This window comes from Macrobrachium rosenbergii, chromosome 21, assembly GCF_040412425.1.
Source record: "Macrobrachium rosenbergii isolate ZJJX-2024 chromosome 21, ASM4041242v1, whole genome shotgun sequence".
In the NCBI taxonomy this organism is placed as follows: domain Eukaryota; kingdom Metazoa; phylum Arthropoda; class Malacostraca; order Decapoda; family Palaemonidae; genus Macrobrachium; species Macrobrachium rosenbergii.
Window position 1 is genome coordinate 12,214,471 of NC_089761.1, and position 17,338 is coordinate 12,231,808.

The 17,338-nt window shown below is 35.9% G+C and overlaps 1 protein-coding gene and 1 long non-coding RNA gene across 28 annotated transcripts in view; one reads left to right on the forward strand and one right to left on the reverse strand.

The window, feature by feature from the left end:
* Mical (Molecule interacting with CasL) overlaps positions 1–9,494 on the forward strand; it is a 388,129-nt gene extending 378,635 nt beyond the window's left edge. For all 27 annotated transcript variants that reach the window (XR_010856366.1, XR_010856376.1, XR_010856355.1 and 24 more), the window contains one exon: positions 8,007–9,494. Coding sequence is in view for 5 of the 27 variants with exons in the window: in XM_067123006.1 (XP_066979107.1) it covers positions 8,007–8,094 (88 nt within the window). In the remaining 22 variants the exon portion in view is untranslated. The remainder of the gene's footprint in view (positions 1–8,006) is intronic.
* Positions 9,495–10,117: 623 nt separating this feature from the next.
* Positions 10,118–17,338, reverse strand: part of LOC136849676 (uncharacterized) — a 34,622-nt gene continuing 27,401 nt past the window's right edge. Inside the window, exon 2 of the long non-coding RNA XR_010856378.1 lies at positions 10,118–10,272. This is a non-coding gene — a long non-coding RNA (uncharacterized lncRNA). The remainder of the gene's footprint in view (positions 10,273–17,338) is intronic.

Below are 17,338 nucleotides of genomic sequence, written 5' to 3' on the forward strand. Positions count from 1 at the left end.
CAGAATGTGTAATGTGTAACATTTTGTAACCACAAGCATTTTTTGTTGTGGATTACGAAGTGGCAGTTTTAATTTTTTTGTGTGTGTAGCATACTTTTTCATATATAATTTTACATCAGTGATGATTAAATTAATTGGTATTAGGATATAAGTTGTGTACAGTATACTAAATGTTCTGTTTAATTTCATACAGACATTACCTTTATAACCTATATTTCAGAAACATGGATTGAATTATTCTAGGATTTATTCCAAAAGGAAAGTATATTTGTACCATACAGACAATACAGTACTTATAAAATGTAATAACAAATATCTGCACCACTGACCTTAAATTTGCCGAGTACTGGAGTGAGAAATACATAAGTCCATAGTCGAGATCTTTTAAGGATAATCTCATCAGCAGGTTACACTAAATACTAAGTTGTTGATATTTATTGCTTTCATATTTTTGTTTAGGTACCTAATTAGTTCACTGTAGCAGTTTTGTCACTTTAACACTGATTGCTGAGATTTGCTTCATTACCGTTGAAGTATAGTAATGGAATTGTTTCTTCTAGAATAAGTAACATTTTCTATGAACATCTCTGGGTATTGTGTTTTTCTTGTTTTATAAAACTACATAGATCATTTCTAGAATTCATAGTATAGTGTAGCTTACATTTTTGCTCCACTCTTACAACTGTACTATATACTCTTGGTAATTCACATTTGTTAATATACTTGAGTCAGGAACATATATAGACCATTACTTCCTTATTTTTGTAAGAAAGGTCCCTAACACATAAAGATTTAAGTATTAAGTAGTTAAAAGGATAGCATAACGTAGTAGCATAGTGTTGCATGCTCTTGATATATTTTCAGTTTGAAAACCAGCAGTGAGGAAGCATTGCATGTTATGATTTTTGTTCTGTAGTTAAAAATGGGATTTTTGACTTGCTGCTTGCAGACCTAATGGTTATTAAAAAAATGTTAGCATAGGATCACAGTATTTAATTTTCAGTGGTAATGTATTGGTAGTAAGTAGGCATTTGTCAAGAAAAAACCCATTGACCATAATTAGCTTTATTTCATGTAAAACCTCCCCAGCTTCACATACTTAGAAGACTTGAAAGAAGAAAGATTCTAATGTGGATATTGAGCCACCACCTTTTTGCTTCAGCTAGCATTGTCACATAGCCAAAGCATCCCAATGAATACACAATTTTCCTCTTGGTATTCTGAAGCTACTTTTTAAGTAATTTTGATCAGACTTTGTTTATTTAGATAAAAACTTTGTGTTCTTAGTCATTTTTGAAGACTTTCATTACCTCTTGATTATTCAGTGGTGTGTCTTTATACCTTTAGTTTTTTTTTCATTTTTAGCTTGGCATTCTTTGCATGTTTATTTATGATACCAAATTATAAGCACCAAAGTGTTGGGGAGCAGGATGCCATAGAGGACTCAAGTGCAAGAGGGGCTACTTACATAAACATCACAACAATGCTAGCCAATCATTGGCCCCTGGTAACAAAAAGCAATAGCTCTCAAAATACCAAGCATTATGCATTATGGAAATGAGGCAGCCATATGAGAATGCACTAATAACTGTAATCTATGAATAAGTTTGGAACACTTGTAGACAAAAGCAAGGTACGCTTTATTTTAAGGTAAAGTTTTCAGTGGATTTTCTTTTTCCAATAATAGTTGCCTTATACTTCATATTCATCTTTATTTTAATTCCTCGTGTTTTCGTTCTTAGGCTATGGAAATTAATGCTTCTATTGTTACACTTATCCCATCCTGTGTCATCTTTATTTATGATTGCTGAACTTATAACCTGGGACCTATTCACAGTGAATTCTTCATTTTACATAATTTTTTTTATTGTTACTGTATTTCCTGGCATTAAAGACACTCCGACCTTGAAGATGTACCCCCCAATTTTGAGTCTTCTTATTTCTCTGCATCTTTTCCCATGTCTATGTGGGGTCAAAGTTTCTTATAGCTTTCCACCACTTGGCTCAGTCAAACATACCATCCTCTGACAATTTTTTGTCTCTCAGATCTTTTTTAATTACTGTACATCCATCCACCTTCACTTTGGTCTTCCTCTCACTCTCCCACCAGGCACTCTGTCGGCATCACTCTCCTCCCTACATGCCTCATCCCTTCTCATCACATGGCCATACCACTGCAGTCTTCTCTCAGGGCCTTCTTTGATAGTTTTACAACTTTAGTAGTTCCTCTTAGTCTTTCAGTCTTGATCCTGTCCATTTTCGTTACTCCACATATCCACCTAAGATTTTCATCTCTACCACATCCCATTTCTTCTCTTGCACTCTCTTTACCAGCCATGTTTCAGCTCCATATATCAAAGCTGGTCTCACCCCCAATTTTGAGTAATATATAAAAAAAAATTTTTTCTGGTTGATGACTTGCATGCATTTGACTGTCTCAATGCATTAAAGTAACGTGGTTTCAGCTTCTACTGCATATTCGGCTGCTACTGCATATTGATTATTGTAAAATTTTCACTTCATTTATTTAAAAATACTTTGGTTTTTCATATTCATTGATTTTAATTTAATAAGCTTTTTTGAAGTTGACAAACCAACAAATGGAAAAACTTCCAACAAATTACCAAGTGAATATATAGTATGAACTGCCCAGATGTTTCATAAGAAATTTTCTTGGCCATCAGTGCCTCAGTGGATGCAGATGGATGGGGCAGTATTTCAAGATTTTGATAGTATTGGATGTAGGCTTATGCAGCAGGTTTTTTTTATTTGCAAATAGTTGAAAAATTAAATACCACAATAGGAAATACTAGAAATATGGAATAAAATATTGCAGTTACACTTGGTAAAAACACCACATAAACATGACATCCCAAATAGAACAAATAAAGACAATAAGATATTACAATCCACACAATACAAATAAGAAAAACTTTTTAATCTTCAAAATCTGAAAATATTAGGTACATTGTTACCATTACACTAGACTTGTTATAGTAAGAGTTATTAATGTGGAAATGAATATTTGTAACTGTATATTTTTTTATAATACAGTACTTTTGTTTGCAGTATTTTGTGTTTCAACTAAGTATAATTTATACTCTTCACTCAGAGGTCATAGGGGAATTCAGATTTCTCTCTAGCAAAGATAACCCTCCTCTGTGGTTAGGGTGGTCTTATGAAAAACATAATCTTTGGGTTCTAGGATGCATGGTTAATTTACGAGACTAATTTCAGGGGAAAAAAAAGCATCCTTGACATCAGGAAATATGTTATTAATTTTGTATTTTATTTTTTTTCTTCACAGCAACTTTGTTTCCATTTTCACATTTATTGATATTTTAGGATTCTCATCTCAAGCTGTTTGAGATTCTACGTGAATGAATGTTTATTTAAGTTGACCTTCCTCCATTTGTGCTAGTCTTTAGAATTATTATGTTTGATTCATAGTAATGATTACTGCGTATTCCATTCTGCTTTGTTTTGTTTATTTCTTTTTAATCTTGTTGTTTTGTGGATTTTGTTAATATTTTTTTGTATTTTTATCTTCCCCCTGCATGTGCCGGCCTTTGGTGAAGAATATTATCCTCACTCTTTTTACATATTCATAGTGAACTATTCTTTTTATGTAATAGAAGGGAATTTTGTTGCTGATCTACTCACTGTAACAGTCGTAACACCCTCTGGAATACAATACACTCCTTTTCTTAAGCCTGCCAGGTGTGTTGTTCTTAAAATATTCATAGTATCGGGATGTATCTTCCGTTGTATTAATTCAGGGGTAATCATTGGGTCCACTGTCTTCCATCTAAGGGAATTTGGACTCTTGCATCTGGGTCTCTTATCCCCTTCATAGGCTCCTCTGCTCCGTTCTTCCTCCTAAATTTCAATTCAGGCTATTGTGTTTTAATTGACTTTTGTATAACAAATACTGTATGTCTTTAAAACAAAAGTCGTATAGAAACCCCTTCGTCCCTTCCTCTGTTACTTCAAGATGTGGGTTGGTACCGAAGTATGATTAATGTTGCAGGCAGACAGTGGATTGGGCAAATGCAGTAGAACTTATGTTTAAACCCTTCAGGTCAGTGTAGCTGGGTATGTTTTACACACAATAAGGCTAATGGGTTGTATAACAACTTATGTTTTGAAAACATAGTATTCAGATAACCTATATCTAGGCTCATTTTATCTTAAACTGTAGCCATGTACAGTAAAGTATATTACATATGAACTGAATTTCTTGTGCTGAAAATTTCACAGGAAATTGGAAGAAAGTTGTATGGTTTTTCTTTAAATTCTGTTCTGAATCATTTAAACAAGTGAGAAAATGATGGCATTAAAGTTTTCAAGTTAGCAATTGTAGATAGAATAGCTGTAGCAGATTATTGCTAATTAGTATGTTATGTTGCCTTTGCCTGAGTTGGAGTTAAGGAAAAAAGTGAGGTATAAAATTAAAGTGAATGCATGCAGTTAGTTCTCTTTTCTCAGCACATCGAATAATACCATTTATTATTGAGATTTTGATATATTTTTAATGAAGGGAATTGATAAAGATGATGTATGGCTTTAGATATTTATATAAAAAATTATACATAAATTTTTTCTTAGGATAAAAGCATAAAGGGAAGTCTGTTATTGCTATAATTCACCTTTTCATACAGTCAGACCTGATTCCTGTTAGTAATGAGAAGTAATGAAGTCAGAACTTTGAGTTAAGGTTGCATACAATGTGTCTTTCCTCTGTCTGTGGGTCCTGGAATTTCACAGTGTGTTTCCAGCTCTGTGCTTTTTATCTAATAGGGAAGTACAGTATTTGATAGACATCAGGCAAAGAGATGTATATCGTTTGTGTTGTAAGACTCAAAATGGTTTACATAGAGTTTCTTGTAAGTATAAAGGCAGGCCATAATTACTTTTTCCTGGTGTGGATCTGTTTATTGGTAAGCACAAGTATGAAGTGAAACGCCATTCATTTGCCAAGGAATGATAATTACATTCCTATAGAGAATTGCTAAGTGAATGTAAGGTTTTTAAGTGGCATTTTAGTGTTAACATGTATATTCCAAAGCTGTTGCAGACTTGAAGAGCAACAATGCGCAAGTGTTATTAGTAGAGTACTCATGTATATTATTCAGTTTTCTTGAGTTAAATTGAAAAGTTAACAAAAGTGTCGTGACTACATGTATGTTTTGTGGGACGTGATGAGGAGGAATAAGAAACAGTTTGTCATTAAAATAGGAGATTTGTTAGTAGTAGACTTGTAAGACAACAGAAGAATGGAGAGGACGTAAGTCCAATGCCTTTAAGTAAAAAGCTAATATGAAAGCAGTAGTGGTAATGAATTTTTATTATGATTTTTTTAGGAGCACTACAACATAAGACTTACCACAAGTAGACTTGCAATGCAAAATTTATTCACCATAAAGTATTCCCATCTATTTCAATTACTACTAAGTTTCAGATGGATAATGCAATGTGTGTAATGATTATGTTTTATTGTCTAGTTAAAATGATTTTGTTATTAACACTTACATTAGTCAAACCACTGACTGTAATAATGCAGTGTTGGATAATATCTTGTTCTAGAGAAATAAAATAATGTAGACTAGGAATGATGTCAAAGCAGGTTCAAGGAATTTCTAATGAGTCTTTCTTGTTATTGATAAATGAACATGGTTTTGGTAGTTTATAAGTATAAAATTATTAAAGCTTTAATTTACTGAAATTTTTGTCCAGTTAGAACTAAACATGTTTTTAGTATCTAGTAGTCACTGAGGTGAATTTAGACCTTTTTTATTATTTTTATTTCTTTGTACTGGGTGTGTTGTAGAACGTATCACTTTACAAAATATTCTGTTGAAGGGATCCTTTATTTCCCTTTTACAAATTTCAAGAGCATGTTGAACACAAGTTCATTTGGAACCACACTGGGAGAAAGCTACTGTGGGTATTATGGTGAATTGTTTAGATTTTGTAAAAACATAAATGCATGTTTGTTTCTACTAAATTTACATAAATACAGTGTATGACAATTATTACTATAGCAGTGTGCATGGGGGTCTGCTATGTAAGCTAAGTGGGCTGGAGCTACTGGGATTTCATTTAAGTTGGCACATGAATGTACTGAAGATAATGAACACTGATTGCATGTCTAATTTTTAATTTATGATGAATAGTTTATATGGCTCTTTGTTATGTAAGTGGGAAGTAGTATTTCATGTCACAATTGTAGGAAGCATTATCACATTACTGTAAAAATTTATACTAAATCCAATGAATTCATAAGTTTCGGTGAGAGGAGAAAAGAATTTTGCCATAAGCAAAAGTGGTTTAACCCAGAAGTAAAGTATCTAACAAGTTAATGCATAATAATTATTATTCCAGTTAAGTACCAATTAAATTTAAGTTTTTTCTTAAAGTTTTTATCTTTGGCAGTTTTTAAATGGTAAGTTTTGAGTCAGTGGTCCAGAGATTAGAACAGTGTCAGATGAAGAGATACATAATATTTTGCTAATAAAACCTTTGATGGACTTATTAGATGATGTTTGGAAATTTCATGTTTAATGAACATCTTCCTATGTTTAATAGAACACACAAAACAATTCAGTTGTGTATTTTATAAATCTGTTGTGTTCTGTTTTCAAAGTGTAACATTTCTCTGCAAATAGCATTAATGAAATCCAATAGTATATTTCATGGTTTTCCAAGTGGACTGAATTACTGAAGTGGTATAAATTTCTCTGATAGTCTTTAGTAAGGATTTATGTACATATGTCAACAGTTTAGTGGTAAATACTAGGAACATGGAATGGCTGGTTAATGTAGTAGAGCTATTCTGTGTAGATGCCCTCAACTCAAGCTTGGTAGGTGCTGAAATATAAGCTAAAAGCTAAATAACATAGGCCTTGAAATGACTCTTTTTGGACAAATTTTGCAAGTCTTTTGGATAGGATTGGAATTTTGCTTCATTATTCAATCAGTTCAGCCTTTCTAGCCTGCTCCTGTTTGGCCAAAGTTGAGTTGTCTTCTCAAGTTGCTCTCTGGTAGGGGTGCAGTTATCACTGCTTTCTGTTATAGTTAGTGTTCAGTGTATTGAAGAATAAAGAATGTGATGAGAGTAGGGGGAAGACAGGCAGGAAGGATAGAGTATCCTTTTGAAGACTATTAGAAATCTTTACTTGGCCTGTCATTGCTACTGTTTTATTGTCAGTTGATGTTGAGTGCAAGTGAATGAGGAGAAATGGCAAAGAAAGAGAAAAATTAAGGTTCCAGTCAAGTAATTTATTAAGCTAATTTAAGTGACTAAACAATATTTTTTTGTTTATATGACATTTTCTCAACAAACTTCATGACCAGCATTGATATCAAGATGGTTGAACTTATTTTTCACATTTTAACAGTGCAAATAGGAATTTACTGGACAGATGGAATATCTTGTGGTATACTAAAACTCATCTAATATCATGTAGAATTTTGACACTTTGCACTTGTGTTTAAGAACTCACCCCTGCTCCATGTCAAAAGATCAGAATAATATCCAAACTTATGTTTGAGTACTCACTAGAGCTCCATGCCAAAAGGAGATCAAATTGATAAACCAGAACGTGAGACCAGTAACATCAAATTGCTGGTTCAGGAGTGTTCACTTATAAAGCTGGAAATGAGCTAGTGTAAGAACATAAACATTTGGTTTAACTGGATGTGTTACAGCTATAGGTTTATGTACCATTCCTTGAGCTACTTGGGTTAAATGAAATTTCCTCAGGCGCTTTGATTGTTGATCATCTCTTCATACAATTGTGATATTTGCTGAATAGTAAATTGTGTAATCTGCAGATGTTTTTATATTATGATTATTTTGGTAGGAATGCAATACAGAACATATTGTGACATCTTATAATGTAGTTGTTGAGCTTTATTAAAATAGTCATACATTACAACAGGAATTTATAACCATGCTGTTATCCTAGAACTTTCACTATAATTATTGAACTACCTATTTTCAGGTACATGGAGGAAGATCGAGATCTTGAAGCAGTAATGTTACGTAAAGGCCTTCAGCTCTCGCCACTTAGACGGGAAACTGGTGTTTAAAGTTTTTCTGAGGTTTTGTTAATATGTAAAGGTGCTTCAAGGACTGATCAGCTATGCAGGATATTCAGCAAAAGAATGTCTTCATTTGTAACTTGTAAACATAAACTTACTAAACCATAGAACTCAAATTTCTTTTACACATTCATCTACTCTGAACCCGTTACGTTCATCACACATTACCCGGTACTTCCAGGATCAAATGTAATAAATTCATGTTACACTAATATTTTAATAATTTAGCTATACAGTACCTAAACCTTGTGAATTACTGGAGCAGCTGTTGAAAACTGTTAAAAGTGAATAAATACAATTTGTGTCAATTTTTATATATTTTAGGCATAAACTTACAGTTTTAATTTGACTTGAGTAATGAAATTTGGAGTCATCATTGAAGTGTAAATACTGGAAGAAGTTAAGTAGAAGACTGTTTTAACCATTAAGATATTTTATTACATTGTGCTAGGAATTTTACTCCCCATAGTAAAAAAAACTGTGCCTTTATTTATATTATTCTGAACAAACAATTACTGTAAAAATGAAAAAATTTTGGATTTAAATAGATGCATCAAACTTTCTACACCAAAACACTTTATATTTTTGGTAGTATTTTACTTCAACTTTCTTTTGCTTTTTACGAGCTTTCTTCATGATTAATAAATGTACATTATAGTATCATACTTTTATATTTTCTTTGCTAAAAGTACTGATGCCTTGTTTTGTGGTACTTTGCTTTATAACTGTTACAAGAAGATTGTTATTTATTGTATTTAATTCCTGGTTATGTATCAGCTCATTTTGAATGTGTGTAGATGTACAGTATATTGAAAGTGAGCACTAAATCCATTTTGATGGATGAAATTCATACTTTCATACTTCTACTTTTGAAAGGTAGCTTTAATTCATGCATTTGTATATATATCAACTTTCGTAAAATCCATTTTGCATGAAAATGCCATGTATTTGACAGAAATGTATAGTAGACCCCTAGCAATCATGTCATGGGAGAAAGAAAGGAGACGTTTTAAACAGTAGGTTGTTTTTTAATACTAGGCCTCTGAAGTTTTGAAGTCATATCCATTGGTGATAACATTAAAATAAATGAGTTTTGTTTTATATTTTGACCAGAATAATCTTGAATAGTGTGTGTGAAAAGTTATTAATTAGAATGAGTGTCAGGTATAAAGTGATGTCAGAAAAATATTTTAGTTTGTTTACTTATACCTGTATTTAATGTTCTGATCTTGTAATTCAGATTGGTGATGTAAATTAATATAAGTTTTTCATCTAATTTATACATGTTTTTCTACATATTTCATTGTATTGTGTACAGTTAGATAAATATTGGCTAGTTTCATACTGTATTATTTACCATGGTGCTCATAGTAATTGAAATTTTAAAATGCTTGTTTTATTAACCTTCTGGGAAACTGAAAATTTTTCTTATGCAGATTTGGTTTCACTAGTAAATGTTTTATATAAAATTTGTAATGGCAAGTGATCTGTCTCAGGTCCAATTTGCACACATTGTGCAAGTCACCCTTGCAACCAAAGATTAGCACCATTGTTTGCCATGGAAGAAATTAAAAAAGCCATTCAGTATATCCAAACATGTGGTAATGCCAGCTGAATAAATTTAATGCATGTTAAAGGTAACATTGCATAAAATATTAGGAATAACATTTTTCTTCATTGGCACAAATCAACAATGCTAGGTCTACAGCATATAGGCTGAATAACTAACCAATCTAGTAACAGTTTACTAAATTGGTAGGACCACTATTTCTAGCTGTAATCTTCAACTTACTGGCAAGAGGATGATTAAAAGTAGGGTTGCAGCAGGTTGGTAAGACATAACTGGTTTTTTTTTCCAAGTTAGGTATTTATAAAGATTACTAATCTCTAGAGGTGGAATCTCATTCTAATTGCTCTTTTCCATAAAGCAAGATTTTCAAGTGGAAACCTGGATACTTCCAGCACAAAGTTAATTCATTCACCTAAAAACGGCTATTAAGAAAAATTCAAGTACCTTTCAAAATTTTATTTCCATATGAAAGCAGCAAGAGCAGAACATTCCATAAATATTCAATTCAAAAGCAATTTCTGAATGTCAGCAAAGAATGGTTGAGGCATATTGCAGAGAATCATGACCTGCTTGGACCCAGAATTAGTGGCAGCATTCTGAAATACAGTAAAAAAAAATTAGGTTGCTGAAACACTGCAAGAATACGGAGCAGCTTGCAAAACTTAAATTATACTTATTCTTCCCACAACAATGAACCCTTGTCTACCAACCTTAGCTACTGATTTCAGGGAAACAAATTAATTACAAACCCTTGGACAAAGTAGGTTTCATACCTGGTAGTATCAAACTAAATTCACAACTACATGTGGCTGTTACGTTTTTCCCTCTTCATCCTTGTGGTAGTTTTAATAACATTTTATGCCTAACAGACTTCAACCAAAATATCAAAATAAAAAAATGTCTGATTCCTTATTCTAAGTTCATCCAAATAAATTTTGAAGTTGCAATACATAAGCTCTAATACTGTATAAATTAAAGATGGCAACTCGAGGCCAAATGAGTGTTGAAAATGTTAACTTGGTGGCATGGTTAAATTATTACTCATTTAAACAAGCGGCAGCATTTTGGTAGTCTTTTCATACAAACTGGTAATCCCCTGGAATTGCTAAGAAATCCAACAGACATAGTGCTGTGACAATACTACTATAATTCTCAGTTCATCCAATTAAATTTTGAAGTTGTAATACATTAAACAAGCTCTAACACTGTATAACAATTGAAGATGACAACTTCAGACCAACTAAGAGTTGAAAATGTTTACTCGGTGGTGTTTAAATTATTAATAATTTAAACAACAATCAGCAGCATGTTGGTGGTCTTCATATGAACTGGTAATCCCCAGAAATTGCTGATAAATCCAGTAGACGTTGGTAATGTGACAATACTACTATAATTGATATTAACCTACACTGAAGAGCTGACTTAGTGAGCAAATTTACCACCTATCGATTATGTGACATTTTTTGGTACTAATTAAGAGCTTACGATTGTGCTAAAGCTCCGCATTTTTATAGTAGACATGAAAATTTTGTAGAAATTTTTCACTGAAACCCCATTTTCAAGTGTTTATCCCACCAACCTTTACTCTTCGTGACCGAGAGGTCTGCCATGCATATGACCAGGCAAACTGTGATGCCTCAGCTCACCAATCTTTCATACCTACTAGAATACAAAAACTACTGCAAAGGGAAAAGGGCACTCCATTAATGTAGTTTGCTCCTACAGTCTTACAAAACCATTGTCTTTTATGATATGAGTATGTTCAGTGGTAACTGTAAATATAGGTGGATAACTGGTGGTTAAGGGGACACAAGTGGTGGAACATCTCTTGCTCACCTACCAGTACTTAGCCACTTTTCCTTCAGCAGTCAAGACACAGAAGTCACATTTCCCAATCTTGCTGTGCATTTGTTAGACTGGATGAGTAATCTGCAACCCTTGTTTCTTTGCAATTGCAATGACTTTTTGCACCCTGTGCTTTTTGATAGTATACTGTGTAACTTTAGTCTTGTTTCATTGTGGAGAAAAAACAAGAGCAACACCAGTGCAGGGGACTTGGACAGCTATGTGATCACTTCGTCCCCCTTATTGGTAGGCCCACAAGTATTGCTCATTTTGTAGGGATACAGATTGTATTCTATCTTTTCCCTATGACCTATGCGCAACCTAGTCCTATACCCAGCGGAAGAAGTTTGGTAAGAAGGACAGACGGCATTCACTGGTTTCTTGGGAGGGCAATACTCACCACTGATACTATACAGACCCCTCCAGCTCTTTTCATTACACCAAAAAATTTAACCAACCCTTTCATACCATCTCAGCAAGGAATGCAGAATCGTGACTCTAGGCAGTTATCATCATACAAGTATCCACAAATAATCCAGGTAGTCCATCTTTGGCTGCATCCCTCCACAACCTGATGGAAAATAAGGAAAAGCCTTCTAACAGCTGCTGCTCCTGCTGTTATCTCCAGCCTTTGTAGTTTCTTTGTCAACTGCAAGGTTGGGGAATCCAACAGTTTTTCAATAGTTCTTACAGTAGGTGACTTCCTGGGATAGGTTTTGACATCTCCTGTTCCAGACTAGCCCACTGGTTTGAAAGAAAGGCAAGGTTTACAAGGGGAAAAAGGAAGAAAAATTCTTCCTTTTCTCCTTGTTCCTCATCATTGTTGTTGTCATCTTGAGCTTGTCTTTATCCTGCTCCTCGTCCCCAGACTCATAAGAAGTCCAGGAGGACTTATCTTCCATGCTCTTTCCCACTGCAGATGAGTAGAGGTGCCAGATCACCATCGCATGATCACTGTGCCTCTGGCAGAGCTGTCACCTTAGTACATGGCACTCACGACAAAAGGAATGCTCTCTCCCTACTCCTCTCTGTGCCCTTGAGTTCACACTGGGATGGCTCTGCACATTGCCCCCTCACTCTACCCATACTGGAAAACTTTCCCATCCCTTTGTTCTTCCTCCAGCTGAAGCTAGGTAAGAAGAAATGGGAAAAGAATGGGTAGGGAAGGCTAATATGTAACTGTCCCATTATTTCAGCTGCCACAGTAATAGGATTGTTTGTCTTTGGCAAAGTAAAAGACCAGGGAACAGAGTCCTGGATACTTCAGGCCTCTGAGGAAAACACTAGTCTTGGAAAGACTACCACCCTTCCCCCCTCTAAGACACCAATACAGTATTATCTTCCCCTTCAAATTCCCCAAATTTCTAGCCTTGCCAGCAGGGTTTTAAAAAATGGTGAAAGGTGTTGGGAGTTGCGATGGCCCAGTCCATAAAGTACTTCTCAGCTGCCTGTCTTGAGTTAGTGTGAATGGTTCTGGAGTTGGGTCTCCACACCCTAACCATTAAGGAGCATGTGCTGCATACTCTCTTTAGATAGAATAACACATGCAGTACGGTAGTCCATCAAAAGGAACAACTTCATGCTTAGACAGTTCCAAGACACACGTACTTGCAGGTATGTCTCTGCTACTGGGCTGCTTATTTCAAAATTCTGTTTTTAACACGTTAACCGCCATACAGCAATTTGACATTCTTCTTCTAGTGCCGTGGCTTCACAGCCCTCTCCTTCCCAGCTTGTTGCTGACAGCAATTAGGGATGACGCTGGTCGGTTATTTGGTAGAGTAGAAGGGTAAGAGTGTAAAATCCATGATACACATGGCTTATAAGACGATTTATGTACATTTTTGTTCCTCTTAATGCCAAATAAGCCACCAGTGGCTCAAGTGGCAATGCATGTCAAATGTCTTTCATCTTGTTTTATCCTTTGTTCACCGATGGTACACATTATAATAACCAACTAATTGTTAACTTTATTTTACAAGGCATTTTACTTTTCATATATATATATATATATATATATATATATATATATATATATATATATATATATATATATATATATATATATATATATATATATATATATATATATATTATATATGTGTGCTACTATATATGCATAATATATATATATGCTATATATATAATATATATATATATATATATATATATATATATATATATATATATATATTTATATGTTCTTATATATATATATATATATATATATATATATATATATATATATATATATATATATATATATATATATATATTGGATATATATATATATATATATATATATATAGAGATATATATATATATATATTCTATAAATATATATATATATATATAAGGTAGTTGATAAGATATTGTTTAAGAAAGTTATATATGTATCGAACCAGCGATATTTTAATAATTTCAAATCTGTCACACTATATTTTAATATATCAACTAAAATCTATCATATATAAAAATATTATTTATAATATATATATATAATATTTATATTTATATATATGATGTATATATATATATATATATATATATATATATATATATATATATATATATATATGTAAATAATGTGTACATATATATATATATATATCCATATATATATATATATATATGTATATATATATATATATATATATATATATATATATATATATATATATATATATATATATATATATATATATATATATATATTTTCTACATACATAATGCACAGTCATAATCAAACTTACGCAAGATTAGGTTCCAGAACCCCTCGCGCAAAGCGAATTTTTGAGTAAGTTTGGCATGGTCACTAAAAATGCTAATAAAAGCTTATTTCTAAAGTTTAAACACTAAATACATGCTCCCAAATTATTAAGCTAACTTTTATATGAAATCAAAGTTACTGTAATTTCACTTAAAAGTTAGCTTAATACATTATCCTTAAAAAAAGAAAATAAATGGTTGATATAAAAATAGTTGGAAGAGAATTTCTCTCTCTCTCCCCTTCCAACCAATCTATTTCTAGAAGTATTCTCAACCTCTTTATAACCCTTAAACGCCGACTGGACGTATCGTACGTTGACTAAAATTGTCTGTCGGGTGCCGAGTGGACGTACGGTACGTCGACTACAAAAAGTTTTTTTAAATATTCGCGGAAAAATAATTATAGGCCTAGTTTGCTACAGATTTTAAATCACGCGCCTTGAGGGATGCTGGGAGTTCACAGATCACGCTGCTGTTTTGTTTACAAGCGTTACCCAGCCGCGCATGCATGAATTTATTTCTCCTCGCACTACAAAGCATCAGCGGCACATCGTCGGAGAGCGATTTCTCGACACATTCGTGTTTTGCAGAACTTTAGCGAGTGTTAGCGTATTTGTGACGCAACAGAACGTTTGCAGAGATGTCCCAACGTCGTCAGGACCGTGAAAGGCGCACATTGCCTGTCGGTAGTGAGCATGTGAGGCGAGTTTTAGATCTGGATGCTGGAGAGGGACCAAGCACCCAAGGTGACCCAGCTTTTAAACGCCGTGTTGTGCGCGAAAGGGACCAAGGACCACATCCTGTGCCTTTTACGACCCCTAGGAAGCATCGGGGTGTCCTGAGGGGCATTCGTAAGCATTTGGGAGGCCTCCAAGAAAAGGACATTGATGAGTACTTGTTGGAGCTCGATCGAGAGCAGTTGGTCATCTAGTGACGAGGACATCACGCCCGATGTCAGTGATGACGAGTATTTGCCCCCAATGTCCATATGGGAGCCACAGCAGGAAAGTGAACTGGAGTTCAGTGGTTTCAGTGCGTATGAGGGAGAGAGTGAGGAGGAGGAGGAGGCACCGATTGTGGCTGGTGGGGACGAGACAGAAAGTGATGGTGAAAGTGAGGGAGATGGGCCAGTGGGGAGGGTGGGAGTGTGAAGTCGTGCCCACGCATGGGCCCGTAGAAGGTCGCAATGTCGCGGCAGCATAGGCGAAGGCCGTTTGTCCGAAAGTGATGAGGGGTGGTTGGAGTATCCCATTCCCACCTAACATGCAATCATTCATGGCAGCACCTGGACTGACCGTCCCTGTGCCTCTCACTGCACTGGGGTTCATTCAGCTCTTCCTGACGCTCATGGAATTGCTGGAATACCCATGAATAGAGACGGATTTACGGATTACGCTCTTCTGTGAACTGCAGACTACATTGTCGTTCATCGCTGGCGGGCTGCAACCTCACGGACATGCGCATTTTTTGGGGCTCCACATTTTCTTTGAATGATGCCTGCTGCCGATGTCAGGCAATATTGGAGGCGGAATTTTTTTAAAATACGCCCACTGTGCCCGGCATTATACCCTGTGATAGTTTCCTGGCGTTGGACAGGTATTTCAACGCCTTCAACCAAAGGGCCATACCCCGGAATAACCTCGACCGCCTCATCTTAGTCCGCCCAGTGTTGGACTACATTCGTGAACGGTGCCAGTTTCTTGTGGTTTCTTCCAAGAACCTTTCTTTGGATGAGGATGATGCCATACAAAGGGCGTCTAAGTATAAAAGTGTACAACCCAAGAAGCCAAAGAAATATGGTGTGAAGTTATTTTTTATTACGGAATCCAACACTGGATACGTCGTGGACTTCTCTGTGTATTCCAGGGTCTTCTCCTTAAATTTTGACACTGTCTTCGGTCTTGTGAATCGTTTCCGTAACCAGGGATACCACCTGTTTATGGATAATTATTATAAACTTGGTATCCCTGGCCCAGGAACTATATGAAGCAAGTGTGCACATCAGTGGTACCCTTCAGTTGGTGCGTGAGGCCCCAATGTCCTCAAGAGGTTAAGCTAGCCAGCCGCAACATCTGGCAAGAGGAGAGACAGAGTGGCGGTGGAAGGGAGATGTCTTAGTTCATCTGCTGGAAGGGGTCCGACTTCTGCCCATGATTACTGACGAGTCATGAGGCCATCCAAGAAGAGGTCGTTCAGCGGAAGAAGACACGTCGGCAGGGCCGAGTTACGTATGAGGAGTTTCGTGTCCAGCGGCCTACCGTCATTTGGCACTACAAAAGACACATGGGAGGAGTTGATCTCTTTGATCAACTCATCCAGTATTATCCCTTTGCCAGGAGAACCAAGAGGTGGACACAGTGGCTCCTCAAATACCGCCTTCAGTTGGCCCTCCAGAATGCCTGCATCCTCTACTGTGGGTACAATTCGGACACCCGGAGGTTGTCCCACATCCAGTTTCTCGAGGTGGCCGGGAATGCCCTCATAAACTTTAATCCTGAGGAGTGGCCTTCCAACACAGGCCCCCGGCCCCGAGCTCCAGATCTGCCCCGAGAAGATAGGGCAGATGTCGCTAGGAGGGCCAACCTCAGTCGTCCTGCTCCTGCCGCCGCCCTTGATGATGCTGCCCCTGCTGATGCCGCCCCTGCTGCCCCGCCCTTAATGATGCTGCCGCCCCTGCTGCCACCCTCCCTCACATTCCAATGTCCCGTCGGGTAGTGGACCCTGTGTGTCGGCTGCAGGCAGGGGATCACACACTGGAGCTCCTAGAAGGGCGTAAGCAGAAACGGTGCCGAGTGTGCCATATGAATGGCAGAAGAAGAGACACCCGGTAGGTCTGTCGCACCTGCAAGGTAGCACTTTGCAGGTTCGGGGAGTGTGACTGCAAGTACCACACTGCGGTCATATATTGGAGTGCACCTACCCGAGGGAAACTGGAGGGTGCAGAGGACCGCCGAAGGGTGGCCCATCTGCAGTAAGGGCGCACATCTCCCTCCTCCACCTGTACCTCGTCATGTCGAGAGGAAAAAAATGCAAGACTCTTCAATGGAG